General features: G+C 39.2%; 1 protein-coding gene across 1 annotated transcript; it reads right to left on the bottom strand.

Moving 5' to 3' along the window:
- Positions 1-779: 779 nt before the first annotated feature.
- IL13RA1 (interleukin 13 receptor, alpha 1) lies at positions 780-13214 on the bottom strand. The gene is made up of 9 exons (XM_009868694.1): positions 13068-13214; positions 11086-11221; positions 9215-9335; positions 6442-6626; positions 5928-6079; positions 3649-3781; positions 3102-3198; positions 2433-2517; positions 780-896 (listed from the first exon to the last, which is right to left on the bottom strand). The coding sequence occupies exons 2-9, from the start codon at positions 11168-11170 to the stop codon at positions 780-782; spliced, it is 975 nt and encodes a 324-aa protein (XP_009866996.1). The 5' UTR covers positions 11171-11221; positions 13068-13214.
- Positions 13215-15922: the final 2708 nt, after the last annotated feature.

The raw sequence follows: 15922 nt of genomic DNA, 5'->3' as shown, positions 1-15922 counted from the left end.
ACAACACAAGTAAAAAATTGTATCTGTCACGTTAAACAAAGTGAAATTAATGCAAGATGTCCAGGAAGGCAAGGCATCTGAGGACAGGCACTTGAAAAGATAAAAAACTAAGAATTTTCTATGAATAATCTGAATACCAGCCAGAAAGCAGAGAGGCTTTTCATACACATTTTTAAAGAAAAAAACAACATCCTTTTATGGGGTTTGACCAGGCCACTGCTGACGTACATCAACAAGAAGCATAAAAAGGTCAGTCCATAAATGGCCTCTGGAAAGCATCCTGCTCTGGAGCACACGAAAGAGGCCACCCACAAACAGTCCATGCTCTGGCATCCTACCTGGCAGCACTTCCACATAGTAGCACTAATGAGCCATCTACTGTAAACGAGCCTCATCTCACCTGCCCAAAACAGAGCAAATACTTCAGAAGTCACAGTGCTTGCTCTAGAAAACACTTACTTACAGTCTAGCATGAGGCAGAAATGCAAGTGCAAATGACAGAGCTGGCTGGAGCCAGAACAAGAGATGCTGCAGTGCAGTCACATGAAATTTATGTACATGCTCATCTTGTATGAAGCGAGATGAGTATTTCCAGCAGAGATGGAGGAATCACCACTGTTAGTGATGTATCTTCTGAGCATCTGAGTGTAAGTCTCAGAGAAGACTCGGTAAGGTGAAAGTTGGTGAATGTCTTGCAGGTCTCTTCACATCTGCATTGTCACCTGAGGTACAGAAGCAGGAATCCAAGTTTTCTCATCTTTTACTGATAAAGCAGTTTATCAGTTTTCTTTTGCAGAACTGGAGTACTCTGGAGTTTCTGTTAAAATTAAGGAATGAATTTCTTCTTCCTTAAATAACCTGTCATAAGCATTCATAGACTCATCCTTTGCAGAGCCCTGAAAGAGAAGAAAACCATTTTTAACAGCGCTTCCTCATGATGAGCGTTGTTTTTTTCAGCTCAATAAGACAGATTCACTCCACATACAGCCTGTATCGTGGTGAAAAAGCCAAGGTAGCCTGACTGACAGAAGAGTTGTCCTCTCTGGAGACAAGGAAGAACTGAAGGTTGGACCCCACCTTAAGAGTGCTAATGGGTGAAGCTCAGGCAAGAGGATGGAGAAGTGAGTGTGTACATGCTTGGCAGAGCCTTCCTGAGACCTCTGAGCACACAGAGAAGGTAATAAGGCAATAGAAGGTAATAAGACAATAGACTTGGGACAGTACTAAAACACTTTTCAAGGCATGACAAAGTGTAACACACATCTGATCCTCATGGCCAAGAGTTCCATCTTAGTCCCGTAATGACCAATACGTGGTGAAATATTTATCCAAAAGGTAGAAAAGTAGGAGGACAGATCCATGCTTTCCACATAGTTTTGATTCATTATTAGGTGAACTCAGAACACCCCTGTAGAAAAAAAGGAATACTGGATTTTGGAATTTAACTCCATTTGCAATTGGGAGGCCACAAAAGGGCACTTATTTTCGGAAAGCCAGAGATTCCTGCAATTCCTGTTTAACTGAGAACATCAGCACATGCAGCACCAGACACCCAGATAGTCGTTATCCTCTACAAATGTTTCACAAGTGGCATGAACTTTGAGATGCCACACTGAGTCAGAAGGTCCCTTCCATGCAGGGACTGTGTTCAGAGAACACTACGCATTGCCTCATGTCCAAGGTTGAATTAGGACTTGTCTGTGTACTTCCTTTAGAATTTTTATAAAGAGCTACTGAGTTAGATTTGTTCAGAAATAAGAATTTCCACAATCAGTATTATGTTTGCTTTTCCTGAAATAAGGGCCCATAGCATGTCTTTCATCAACTAAAGCTTGAAATAGGGATAGTTTTATTATTTTGCCAGAGAGAAATTATATATCTTTCATACCTGACTGTGTTAATTATGAAAGTGCTAAGAAGGTAAGTTTCTGAAAGTCAAATATAAATAGCTTTTTATTCAGCATCATAAATATGAGCAACTAGAAAAGAAAGACCTGAATGTTCAGGACGAGTAGTTTAAGAAAGCTGCAAAGAAAAAAATAAAACAAAAAAAAAACAAAAAAAACCCCCAATCAAGCCTCCAAAAAACCCTCAACCCACCAAAAACCTCCCAACAACTAGAAAATCCCAACCCAAAAAACCTAACCCCCAAACCAACTCAAAACACATTTAAGGGGCTAGCAGTATGTGAAATAATAGAATAATGCAATTCCATTAACGTATCTAGAAAAGCAATTTGAGGGAAAATAGTCCCTCACAGCATTGAGTAATTATTTCTGAACAACTCTTACTATTGTAAATACTTAATCTTCATATGATATACTTACTTACATACAGTTGGTTCTAAGATAGACATAGGTATGAGGAAAAAAACCTGGAAACCTACAGATTCTGGTTCAATATATTAATTGGCCCAACAGCTTCTTACTAACCTGGGAATCCTCATTCTGCTCTCCAAACATGCGCTTAAGCATTTCTCTAGGGTCTGGAACTGGTGGAAGAATTATTATCTTCAGCCTTCAGATAATTGAAAATAAAAAATTTAGATTAAAGATACATTATTATAAAAACTACCATTTCAAAGTCATACTTAGGTGCAGTCAAGAAAATTTGTGGACTTTTGGCATCACTGGGCAGCCTTCATTCTCTTTTTAACTGTACCCAATGCCTATCTTTACTCCCCAAACCAAAAGGAAACAGGAATAACCATACAGACAGATTCTAAATAACTTTCACTGAGGACAAAGACAGCACAAATGTAGACTTTTTAAAACAACCTGGTAAAATACGCTTTATATATAAGCTTAATTTTGAATCTAGACTTCATTACCTAAAGAGATGGGATGCGATAGGTGTGCAACAAGAATCTAACTGTGAGCAGATATCAGCAATGTTCACAAGCATTATGGTTTATAAACCTAATTCTAACGACTGAGGCACAAGGGGGCTGTTTTTGTTGTACAATACATGTTATGCATAAAACAGATACTACTGAAACATGCTCCATCATAGACAGTTACCTGCAAAAGAGATGAATTGTAATGCAAGTTAAACGTCATTTGGAATTGGTGGATTGTAAATACAGGGAGATTGTTATTTACCTTTTTAGATAAACTAGTAGAATTATTGTAGCTACTGCTACTATTAATGGAATGGTGATTATTAAAACAAAATAGAATGTGGAGTCTGTCTTTTCACCTGGAAAACAAAAATTGTAGAAATTTAGGGATGTTTTCAGAAGCTTTTCAGAAATAGAGACAACAAACTAATTAATTCTCTGATCTGTTCATAAACACACGAGCACTTCCGTAGGCAAAGACTCATTTTTCAACGCATGACACTGTAAGGTAGATACATTTGGCAAGAAAATGCAAACGAGCAAGACTCAGGGCTGCAAACAAGAGACCACTGGAAAGGGGTCATTGCACAGCCACATGGACAGCAACTCCATCAACATATATAGGGGTACAGGCAAAAATTGGTGGCACTGCTGAAGAACTAGAACTCTCTTGACCTCTTTTCACCTAAAATTGAATAGGTCCACAGGAAGATGATCTTCATCTCTCATTTATTTAGCAGGCAAAAGGTATTAGATGCTTTGCAAATGAAGAAGAAAGCGCAGCAAATTGCAGGAACAGTTGCTCTCACCAATACTCTTTTCTTCACTCCAGTCACTATAGAGCTCACTGCTGTAACATTCAGGCTTCGGTTTTGCTCGCACTTTGAAGACGTACTTGCTGTTGGAATCAATGCCAGGTATTGACAGATTATTATTTTCAACCTGAGGTAAAAAGAAAAGGTTCATTTTCTTTGTTCAATTACCAACGTCTTCTCAATCATTTACAAGCCTATTTTCATCGTGCAGTTAACGTATTCTGAATGTTTTGATGGAAGATATTTTTGTGAATATTCAACTTCATAAAAAAAACACAGACTGGCTAAATAGAGTTTCCAAAGAGCTGTGATCAATGGCTTGATGTCCAAATGGAGACCCAGGACAGGTGGCATTCCTCAAGGGTTGGTACTGGGACTGGTGTTGTTTAACATCTCTGTTGGTGACACGGACAGTGGGATTGAGTGCATCCTCAGCAAGCGTGCCAACGACACCAAGCTGTGTGGTGAGGTCAACACACTGGAGGGAAGGGATGCCACCCAGAGAGACCTTGACAGGCTTGAAAAGTTGAGACCGTGCCAACCTCATGAAGTTCAACAAGGCCAAAGGGAAGGTCCTGCACCTGGATCAGGGCAATCTCAACCACAAATACAGGCTGGGTGATGAGTGGATTGAGGGCAGCCCTACTTGGAAGGACTTGGGGTGTTGGTTGATGAGACACTCAACAGGAGCCAGCAATGTGTTGTTGCAGCCCAAAATGCCAACCATGTCCTGGACTGCATCCAAAGTCTGGCCAAAAGACTGAGAGATGTGATTCTGCCCCTCTCCCCTGCTCTGTGAGACCCCACCTGGAGTACTGCATCCAGCTCTGGAGCCCCCAACACAAGAAGGACACAGGCCTGTTGGAGCAGGTCCAGAGGAAGCCACAAAGATCATCAGGGGGCTGGAGAACCTCTCTCCTATGAAGACAGGCTCTGGGGTGACCTTATAGCAGCCATCCAGTATGTGAAGGGGGCCTAAAAGAATGCTAGTGAGGGAGTGCTTAAAAGTGCAAGTAGCAATAGGACAAGGGGGAATGGTTTTAAACTAAAGCAGGGTAAATTTTCTTTACTATGAGGCTGGTGAGACACTGGAACAGATGCCCAGAGGAGTTGTGGATGCCCCTTCCCTGGAAGCATTCAAGGCTAGGCTGGATGGGGCTTTGAGAAACCTGGTCTAGTGGAAAGCAGGGCTGGAGCTAGATGATTATTAAGATCCCTTCCAACTCAAACCATTCTGTGATTGTGTGATTTAATTTCATTCACTGCTACATCTATCATGCAGCATTTGGCATCAATGTTTAAACTAAGACTCAGTGTCTGGAATAGTGCCCTTCTTTTTTTTAAAAACATATGTGATTTATGCTGCCTTCCCTGCTCTGTCCAACTTTGACCATATCAAAGTCTTCCGTGATGCCTCTACAGAGAAGCACACACACTAGGTGGGATCAAACTTTACTTATTTTTGATCCAAAATGCCAATTTCCTGAGGAATGCTGATATTACTTGAGTTTGCTAAATTTTGGGTAGGACAAACAACTTAATACGCTCCATAGAAGATGACTGCCACCTTCCTTTTAAATTTATCATGTTGTTTACTGTTCTGATTGAACAGTACAGTCAGTCTGGGTGTGTAAATACAGGCATGAGCACACCCAGACACTGAAGCCAATGTTTTTTATCTACACATGTAAATCAGTGTATTTAAGACTGCACACCTTTTTCTTCACCCCCCTAGTCTTTTTGTCCTTTTGCTTTTCTGTATAACATTCTGTTATACATGTTAACATTCTCTTCTTCTGTGCAGCACCAGCAATTAATTTTGCTTTTATGGTAATTAACTCACATCATTCAAGAAGGCAGCAGACACCTGACCAAGCACAGAGCAACAACAGGAAAACACAACACCAATAGACCAAAGTCCCATCATGGAGAAGTAAACGGGTACATGCACCACAGTGTATTTCCTGATAAGTGTTGTTTAGTTTAGTGTATACTTCTTTATCTGACTGTTCTTACACATTACTGCTTTGCCATAGCAAATAATGGCAAGGATTCAAAACTAACATGAACTGCACTGTACAGATATTATTACCAGAAACCTACTACACAGGAGAAAAACCTTATGTCCATGCAACGTCCAGCTAGTGCACCAGAACCATTCACATGAAGCATCTTTAAACAGCAAATATTTGAGTTACTGTGAATATCAACACAAGTTGCAAAAGATAAACAGGGGAAAAAAAATCAGTTAACTGAGTAAACTGAAAAATTACTTTAATTACGTGTGCGGTGTCCAAATAGCCATTGTGGTATTCAACTTCATATACTAAACAATTTTCTGGAAAAGTGTCCGATTCAGTCCATTCCATACGTATTCCATCATCGATCTTCGACAGTGTGACTTGTCTTGGTGTAGCAGGTTTTACTGAAATGAGAAACAGAAGAATTAGTCAAAAAGTATATTTCTGTGCTTGCTAAAAACTGTTCAAGTCCTATATTGCTTGGTATTACACTTATAATAGCCTAGGAACAGAATGAAGAAAAAGCACTGAGAAGTCAAGAAAGAATAAAAACAAATAATAAGAGTAAAAATAAGTGGAAAATAACCCTCCCCCACACCCTAAACACCTACTCCCCCAAAACCAAACCATGTCTATATAATTCCCAAATCAAAGATCAGAAAAAGAAAGGAGCATCTAATCATCTTGTCTCAACCACAGCTTATGAGGTGCAAGCTTCTCAAACAAAACAATATACTATCTTATAATAATATGATGTTAAACTTACCAAGGGTGGTAGGATTTTTATTTGCACACACAGGCCTAATTTCTTCAGAATCATCTCTAATCAAAATACTTATAGGTGGGTAAGTGCTGGTGACTTTTGGGAAGCTCAGATTGAAAATGCATCCAGAGATTCCTTGGTGCATAGAATAGTTGCTGCACTTCTTATGGCTTTTCAAACCATCAAACCTATAGGAGTAAAAATACTTTTTCAATCTTCAAAAGAATGGGACAGCAAGGGGCAAGCTTGCTTCTAAACCTGTGTTACAAATTTTAAAGACTGATCCTGCATTAAGCCTGTGCTGTAGCCTATATGAAAGTAAAGCTAAGCAAAGTAAGAAGCTTGTAATTTATCACAAGTTTTAGAACGAACATTATTTTTGTAAAAAGTGCCAAGTAGCAAAAATAGAGTCAAGTTTCCTTTATACTGAAACATCAAAATAACAGCTGCTTTCAGCTTTGGTTCACATTTTCCACATAGGAAAACAATTTCAAGGGGAAAAAAAATTATAAACCTAACTAATTTGGATCACTTCCCATCAATAGAATTTCTGTGATAAAATGAGCTGATCAGTCTCCTTTAGCTACACCTCAGGTATTGCAATTCTTGCTTGAGATGGTCAAGTTTCACCTATTGTCTGCATCTGCTTTTCAGAATGTCAGTACTTGCTTCCAGTAACAAAGAAGCTACGACAACCTTCTTCCTTGCTTCTCTGCCAGAAGCTTTTCCTCTGAAGAAAACTGATAATTTATTTATTTAAAAGTGATCTAGAGTAAATCAGAGCTTCATTTATGAGCACAATAGGGGTGATGCTCCCTGATTCCACATCTCAATATACAGGGGCTGGGGAAGCCAAAACTAGGTCCTGTTTTTAGCACAGACCCCCCTTCTCACCTCCCTGCCCTCGGGCTGCTGACAGGAGGAGCTGCGAGTTGTCGATGCAGCACCCTGCCCTCCTAAGCCTCCGCTTCAGCAAGTGTTACTGCGCACTGACTGGATTCGCTTGTTCTAAATTGGGTCATATTCACAATCACTCTGGATGTGAAGATGGGGGTTTAGAGGAAAATATCACCAACTAAGAATAGAGAATGGAACTAAGCAGTAATTTTTTCAGGTCATAGTTCACTAATTTCCGAGGAAAAAGAAAACTAACAAACAAACAAAAACCAAAACCTCAAACATACCTCACTTGCATTATGGGAAAATGTATCTTTCAGTCCAAAAATCAAGTGTTTCCTTAGTTTTCAGCTTTTAAATAAATAATTTTAAAAGTCTTTTTATTTCGAAGCAGCATGAATCAAAACACTTTACTGTTGCTCCACAGAATCATTAAGGTTGGAAAAGATCATCTAGTCCAACCAGCAACTCAATGTTACTATGACCACTAAACTATATCCTGAAGTGCCACGATTTTTTAACACCTCCAGGGATGGCAACATCACCACTTCCCTGGGCAGCCTGTTCCAATGCCTCGCCACTCTTCCAGTAAAGCAAGTTTTCCTTATATCTAATCTAAACCTCCCCTGGTACAACTTGAGCCCATTTCCTCCTGTCCTATCATTAGTAACTCAGAAGGAGAGACCAACACCCACCTCACTACATCCTCCTTTCAGGTAGTTGTAGTGAGCAATGAGGTCTCCTCTCAGCCTCCTCTTCTCCAGACTAAACAGGCCCAGTTCCCTCAGCAACTCCTTATAACACTTGTTCTCTAGACACGTGACCAGCTTTGCTCCTCTCTGGACTTGCAACTACATCTTTCATTAAAATTAAGGGGTAAATTGAAAATATATAGCTCTATTCCGAAGTATTATTCCAGTAAGTATCCATATACTCAGAAACTCAGATCTTCAACACCTCATGAGTATTGTTCTCGTAATAATAAAAAAAAATTGAGTAGCAGTTCAGAGAGAGAGAACAGTCCTCCCTGCATCCAAGTAAAGCAGCATGCTTTGCTGTTCAGATGCATTCAATCGAACAGCCAGTCTGTGAGACTGCTGCTGAAGAGGAAGAGGAAAAAGTTTATTTAGTTAGCTCAGGTGAGACAGGGAGCTGATTTAAAACCTACAACAAGGGGCTTTCATAAAGAAAACCTGAATATTTCTACACAAGCTGGTGCAATCTGGCATTTCACAAGCTACATCACCACGCGGAAGTAGGCACAGATTAGCATGTGCAGATCTTGATGCCAAGTTTTTGCTCACATCACAATTCTCTTCCTTTGGAACAAGAGTCTATTTATGGCAGTCAGTTGGCAAGTGGGGATTATAAAGAGATGTTTTCTCTAACTTTGAAGTTGAATCAGTCATTTATGATATTGAAGATAAACAAATTGCTGCTAAGTGTTACTAATGCTTTCATACCATTTTGCAATAATTTAAGAGGTGACACATACATTAATGAGTGATTCTGACTTAAAGGACCTATGTGCGGCTACAAAGAAAACAATGTATCGATCTAACTCAGTTCTTAATTCTTCCCTCTTTGAATCCACAATTAGAAAAACTAAGAAAGCAATAGCAGTTATTTTACAATGGGCTACAGAAGCAGACAGGGCTTCATGTAATAGTTATATTAACTTCCCAAAAATACTCAGCAACAGCAACCTCCTGGCTCTTCAGCAGTGAAGTTTTCTGTTGGACAGGACCCAACACTAACTTGTACGCAAGGACCTGGGACCTTTCAAAGCAACAGGAAACTGACAAGTAAAATGTGTAATGTAAAACTAAAGATTAGTGCTACAGCACTTTAGAGTTGGGAATAAAAAGTTCTTACAAACCAGTAGAACAATGTGTAATTGGTATCGCTGCTTGCGTTCTCCCCAGGATGCCATGTACAAGCCATGTACTCCAGATTGTGCCAAACACAGCTCAAGTCAACAGCAGCAGTACCTGGAATACCTGCAAGGCAAGTTGGAAAGGTCTCTTAAGGATTATTTTGCCAGAAAAGTCTTCTCCTCACTTTCCAGAAGCAAAACATCCCTTTTTACATAACTGAAATTTTCTGGAAGGAACAGATGGGTTACCTGTCAGCCTGCACTGCAAATGATGAATTCCAGTTGTTTATTGCTTGCAACAGCTGAAATCTCAGCAGAGTAACTTCTAAATGCAAACTAATCATAATAGGGAATCTCAGTTTCCACCATGCCTGAATCACTACTTAGAGTTACTTGATGCTAAGGACAAGGTGTTGAGTCAGGAAAATATTTTGTTCTATTAAACTACACATACTTTTAAAAGGAGTTAAGTAATTGGCAATTATAAGGATAGCACTTAGCTTTGTTATAGTTATTACATCAGATATTATAACAATGTTAAAAATAGTCAGCATTTAGTTATAGTTATCTTCTCCAAATACAATATTAGTTTATTAGTATTCTGAATATGGAAATACCCATAGGTTTTACAGATGGTCGAAAACAACACTAAGTAAGCTGAATTTTTAATTGAGACCCATATACATTTAGACATTCAACTTCAACATATTGAAAACCCGAATTACAGAACATAAATACAAATGAGTATACAGCAATTGTGAAGAGAAATGTCAACGTATCTCTCAGGCAGAGCAATTATGGAGTAAAGTCTTCCATATTCAATCTTGCCTTTTTGTAAGGCACAAGCTCTTGATGCTGTCTAATAGTAATATTACAGTATACTAGACCTTCACTAATAGCAAACCCCAAACTACCTTCTACTTCTGAGCTTGCATTCTCCCTGAAGTTGCAACTGTCTAAGAGTATAGGAAAATGAAACTGGTTTTCCTGTTCCAAGAAGTATTTAAAACTATTTTATCTGCAATCAGACATTTAAAAGTCCCAATCTGCTTAGTACATGCTGTCCTAATTATCTACTTCCTGATTTTCCAAACTAACTTTTTTTGGCAGACACACAGACAAGTCTGATAAGGTCCCCGATTCTCCCATCCACATATGGTTTTCATCCACATCAAGTCCTGCTCTGGAGTTAGACAGACTTTTACCACTTGAGGCAAGTGGCTCTATTTCCTTGCTGCACCTCTTAGGTTCTAGCAGAACACGTTAATTCCTTAAAATCTGCTTCTAGCAATTTTGCTATTTTTTGTCAGTATTCATTTTGCTATGTGCAGCTTTGTAGATCCCAGTCATCTCTTTTGAAAAAGAAAGAACCCTACCATCATTATTTAATTCAGTCACAAATTTATTCAACAAGTGGTTAAATTTGCTAGATTTATACCTCTAACATTTACAAATGTAGGGTTCCTTTAGGGACCTCTACTTGTACAGAAAAATTGTACAAAATAAACGGACTTAGCTGTTAGGCATGAAGTCAGCAGGCTTGATACAACTTAAGTTATCTCTTATCCAACAACCACAGCACAAAAGGGACAAGAGGAATGACAGGAATCGCATCGTTGTCTTGGAGAAGCATTTAAATTTTACAAGCCTGCCCTTGAGTCTTTAAGCACCGGAAGACTCCAGTTGTGTTTAAATGTAGTATAATGGTTCTGTTTAAACTCTGTCTACTGAGCTAGCTCTTGCATCCAGTATCTCCCTGCTTGTCTACGATGTATTTCTGTGACATTTTGTTAAAAGAGCAGAGAAAACAAGGCTGGGTCTCCTCAGGCCAAGAGAGGCCGGTGTGTCTCGGCTTTGGCCGCTACACGTGTCACCTTTTGGCAGAAGAGAGGTCTCCACCCATCGGCTGGGCTTGCTGGCGTTACCGTACTTGCATTCACTTCTCACTCTGAAACGCATTTCCTTGGTCAAGAAGGTATCGGTCACGCGGAAGTGGCTCTTACTCCATTCCTGAGTTTAGATGGGGGGAAAGAAAACCAGAGCATTTGGCACATGGGAATTACTATTAATGTAAGAATACATTACAGCCCCTCAGAAAGACTGCAACTCAAAGCCAAATGAAAGGAGGGTCTGTCAACGTGGGAAGCCTCAGCATTACTCAGCTTTTCTTTTTCCTCATCAGCTGCACTCAGAACTGAAAGGAAAAGTACTTCTACTGCAGTGACCTGCAGACACGAGCAAAGGCCACACAGAGATCAAGGAACAGTGATAACAAGGACAGTGATCCTAGAGTAAGTCTTCAATGCTAATGCAAAATAAGTGTGTTTATACTACAGCTATGTAAACAGGAGCTTATAGACATAAGCTTCATCTTTCTGAGAAAAAGGCTTATCCTTTCACCATACTCTTGAGCAGCTTTTATCAGGCTAGGGGGATGCCTTTTACTTATCTGGAAATAATATAAAAAAACCCAAATCTTTGTTATGACCAAAGAATGGTGTAACCACTTGTGTATAATAAAAAACAAACAACAAAACCACAAAACATTGGCACTAATGAGAAGGTAAGCAAATCAAACAGGAATGAACAGACTAGGTTCTAGCAGCTGTAATGCAAAAAGATGCAGCAAGATGATAGAGTCTGGTTCATTGTGTCACATGAAAACGATGATCCGCAGCTCTTTCTGTACTGTTGACCTTAACATCTGTTAGACCCTTCCACAAACCCATTCAGTGCATTAACCAAGCAGACTTTCATCTTGTTAATTTGTTAACGAATCCTTCAGAAGAGGTAAATAGATTTCTCAGTTAGCAAGTTCAACTGGCTCATCTAAAGGTCCGATGAAGATCACTAGGAAGTGGGCTCCAAAAATGAAGTATCGCCCTTTTTAGCAGTGTTAAGTCATTCAAATCATCTCGTCTGTTTGAGAAACCACAGGCTTACTTCAAGTCCAGGATATCCTGGAGCTACCAGAAAGAACATGGCAGCGACCATGAAGAAGACATTGTAAATATCACATAAAACTGTAGTGAGGCTCAACAATAAAGGGGTGTTTCAAGAGGCATGGTATTGATTTGAACCATATTTGAAATAACAGTGCTGCTAACCCCATTGTGAATGTGTATTCAAGGCTTCAAATTCTCACAGTGTGTAATTACATTACCTTACTGACAATAAATCATAAAAATGCTTGTCCTACAGCCCCTTCAGAACTATGGCAAGGCTGCTTTCAGTCCTGACCAAACAGCTGCTGACCCACACTGAGGATCACATCTGAGCTGCAAACCATATAACACAGATATGAAAAGAAACACTCAAAACAAGGAAGTTTTATAATCCCTGTTTCAGGGAACAAACGTGTTCCATGAATTACTGTAAGCATAGGGACAGGGCAAATATATTATGTTAGTCCTTGACACTACCTCCAAGAGGTGCTATGATGTCAAATCACAGCTACCAAGGTTAATGGGCATGCCTCTTTCTTAAATTGAGTTCAAAGTGAAGGAGATCAGCCTTAGTAGATGTAGACTACTCTATATACATTTTTTTTTTTGTCCTAGAAAGCTTTATAAGCAAAGATTGAGACAAGTCTTTTCACACTATTTTTATTATGGTACTTTTGTGTTGTTGTTGGCAGCTCAATTATGTGAGAGCAACAGACAAATTTTTCTGATCCAAAGATCCTACATGCTGGTATGATTCATTTTTGAGGTTTTGAACCCATGACAAGAATTAAAGGCTATATTAAAACTGTATTTGTATATATTTTTATACGTATATATGCTTACACACACACAGTTTTATCACAATAAGACAATTACTGGAGCACAGCAGAGTTAAGAGGCCACACACTTACTCTTTTGTCCTGGGGGACATTATCAATCACGATGTCGCTGGAATACTCCAGGTCACAGCTACTGCTGATGTTCTCTGGGGGGTTCCATGTCCAGTTCAGGGTGCAGATTTGGATAAATGAGTAGTCCAGGTTGGATGGAGGTGGAAGAACTTCTGCTCCTAAAAGAAAGAAGTTAACAGTGTCACAATTCTGCTGGTCCACATTTTACTGTTAATAACGCTGATATATTTTTAACTCTCCAGCAGAAAAGAACACTTCTGATTTCTCACCCTTGTCAGCTCATATTTGCTATCAGATAAGCTACTACCCACTAAATTGTTTCTACTATTCCTGTTATGTCAGTCCATCAATGACTTAAATCATTATAAGAAACACATACACATACAAAAAAATCATTGAGAAGTAATCTTTAAGAAATCGTGGTATGCAACAATGTGGTGGTTGTGGTAATGAAAATTATGCTTGTTGAGGGATGATGAGGGTAATTTTTCAGGTCTTTTCTGCTGCAAGTTTGCACCATGCACATCAAGTCTTTAGTAAATATAGTGGAGCATCTTGTGGAGCAATTAATACTTTATTCCACCCCAAAATTATCCATCAGACAGTTTTAGAGAGAAAACCTTAAGAAGACAACTGATTACAGCTGTATGTTAGAACCACAGCTTAGCCCAATCCAAGCAAAATCAAGAACGTTAAAAAGCAACAAAGAAACCACAACGCCTTTTCAATTACTCACCTATTAAACTTCTAATGCTATGTTCTGGAGCAGTGAGCAAAATCAGTGTGGGACAAACAGTAATTTACTGCTGCCGCACTTCCGTGGTACAATTTTTAACCTCCCCAAAAGCAAAAACAGAAGCAGAGGAAGACCCACGACTCAGAGACAGTTGCTGGGATAAATCCATTTGTGTATTGACCCCTCCTTAACTCTTGTTCGCTGACTCACAGCCTAGTCAATACCCAGTCACAGAGCTTGAAGGTCGTATTAGAAAGTGGAGAAGGGAAATATGACAGAAAATAGAAAACCTCCACAAAAAAAAAACCCCGAAGTATGTGTCAGACTCCAACTCAAGAAAAAAATTACAAATTGGTAATTCCCTAAGAAAATGAAAATGAATTTTTTTTAAAGGGCTATTCTAATGTGTACTATTAGAAGATATTTAATAAGAGGCCAAATTACATTGCTTCTCAAGGGTACCTAAAGATACCATCAGCGAGGCACCACCACCTATTTGTCTGTGGAAAGAAAATACCGTTATTAGGCAGTAGTTTCACAAACACTTCAAACCGATACCAACTAGCGCTGCTGGTCTTGCTTATCCCAATCAATCCTCCTCAACATTTGGTGGAGTGCATAGGGAAAGGGCAGAACAATCCCACCGAGGTCAGTTTTCCCACCCAGGTCATGATGCAGCCCCATTTCCTTCTGCTAGCACAAGGAAGAGGGCAGATGAAAAGGCAAATCAACTTGTTTGAGCAAGAATTTTGCTCAAGCATCCACGACACCATTATCTTAACATTTCCCGCGAGCCAGAGCTGCCAAAGCTTGAAGAAAATGCATCAAACTCCTGGAGTTTTCTCAGACCTTTGCACAGTTAAAGGACAGGCAATGGTAGTGATCGGCCATTACCATCATCTGCGTGTCTGCATGAATAACATATGCGCACACAGAAAATGAGAATAATTACTAGCATTTACTGGTTTAGTCTGAGTATGCTTAACTTTTTTGAATACTTAAAACTTTTGGTATTTTTTTATTTTGTGGTTCATTCAGTTTTACAGTAGACCTCAAGAGCAGAGAAAAGTATTTGTTCTTACAAAAATACAGCCTCCTCTGAGAAAAATGAATGTGGCCAAAAAATCTTTATCTATTACCTGTTCCACTAACAAAAACTTACAAGGGGTTTCAGGGACAGCATTGGAGCCTTAAATTTGCAAATACCAAGTCCTTTAGATTATGTACAAAAATCCCTTGAATATTTATTCAACATGACTACACAGCTCCAAGCATTCTGTCTTTTCGTGATCAAACTTCTATTTCCCACAAAAGCCTGAAGCCATTAAAAAAAATTACAATATCATCCCTGATTGCCATTCTGAAGTTCGACACATTTCCTTTTAATAGGTTTGATTAGAAGTACTTGTGCTTAAGTTTGTGGATTTCTAACCAGACAAAGGAAGAAGTAAAAATATTCAAGTTCTATAAATAAATCAATAAATTGTATTAGTATAACAATTTCAAATTAAGTAGATTTTAGGTTAATCTAAACAACTCTGAAGCTTGAGCTTCAATGTCACGTTCAGCTGAAGATCGGCTTTTATTCGTAGGCTTGGTCACTCTCATACTTTTGTCGTATAAAACACACACATAATACTTTTGTTAGTAAAAATCTCATCGTTACAGCAATTTAGCAGAACAACTCTGCAGAGCTGTGGACTCTACAACTACAAGTCATAGGGAAGATGTTATTTCACTCTTCAAAAAGAAAACCGCGGCGATGCTTCTAAGAAAATAAAGTGCAGAAGCAATCAGCAGAGATTAGCTGCGGCAATCCTGCACAGAAAACACTTTATTTCTAGAAGCTGTAACGTGGAAACATCAACAAATATTTTGCATCAAGTATCGTAAAACTAAAGTATCATAAAAGACTCTGCATTTTGTCCGCCTGTATTTTCTTAAGGTTGATTTCGTAGTCCCGAAACGAATTGTGGCCAGCTGGAAAACAGCAGCAATCCTCTAACGTTTACCGGCGTATTTTTGCATGACACTACTAGCAAAGGCAGAACTAACAAAGCTCCTCACGGAACCCCTTCCCGCAGCTGGACGCCCGAGCTTCCCGCAGCGGCGGCGGCCG

Source organism: Apaloderma vittatum, unplaced genomic scaffold (assembly GCF_000703405.1).
Source record: "Apaloderma vittatum isolate BGI_N311 unplaced genomic scaffold, ASM70340v1 scaffold8934, whole genome shotgun sequence".
NCBI classification, from domain to species: domain Eukaryota; kingdom Metazoa; phylum Chordata; class Aves; order Trogoniformes; family Trogonidae; genus Apaloderma; species Apaloderma vittatum.
This window is presented reverse-complemented; position numbering and strand designations above follow the sequence as displayed.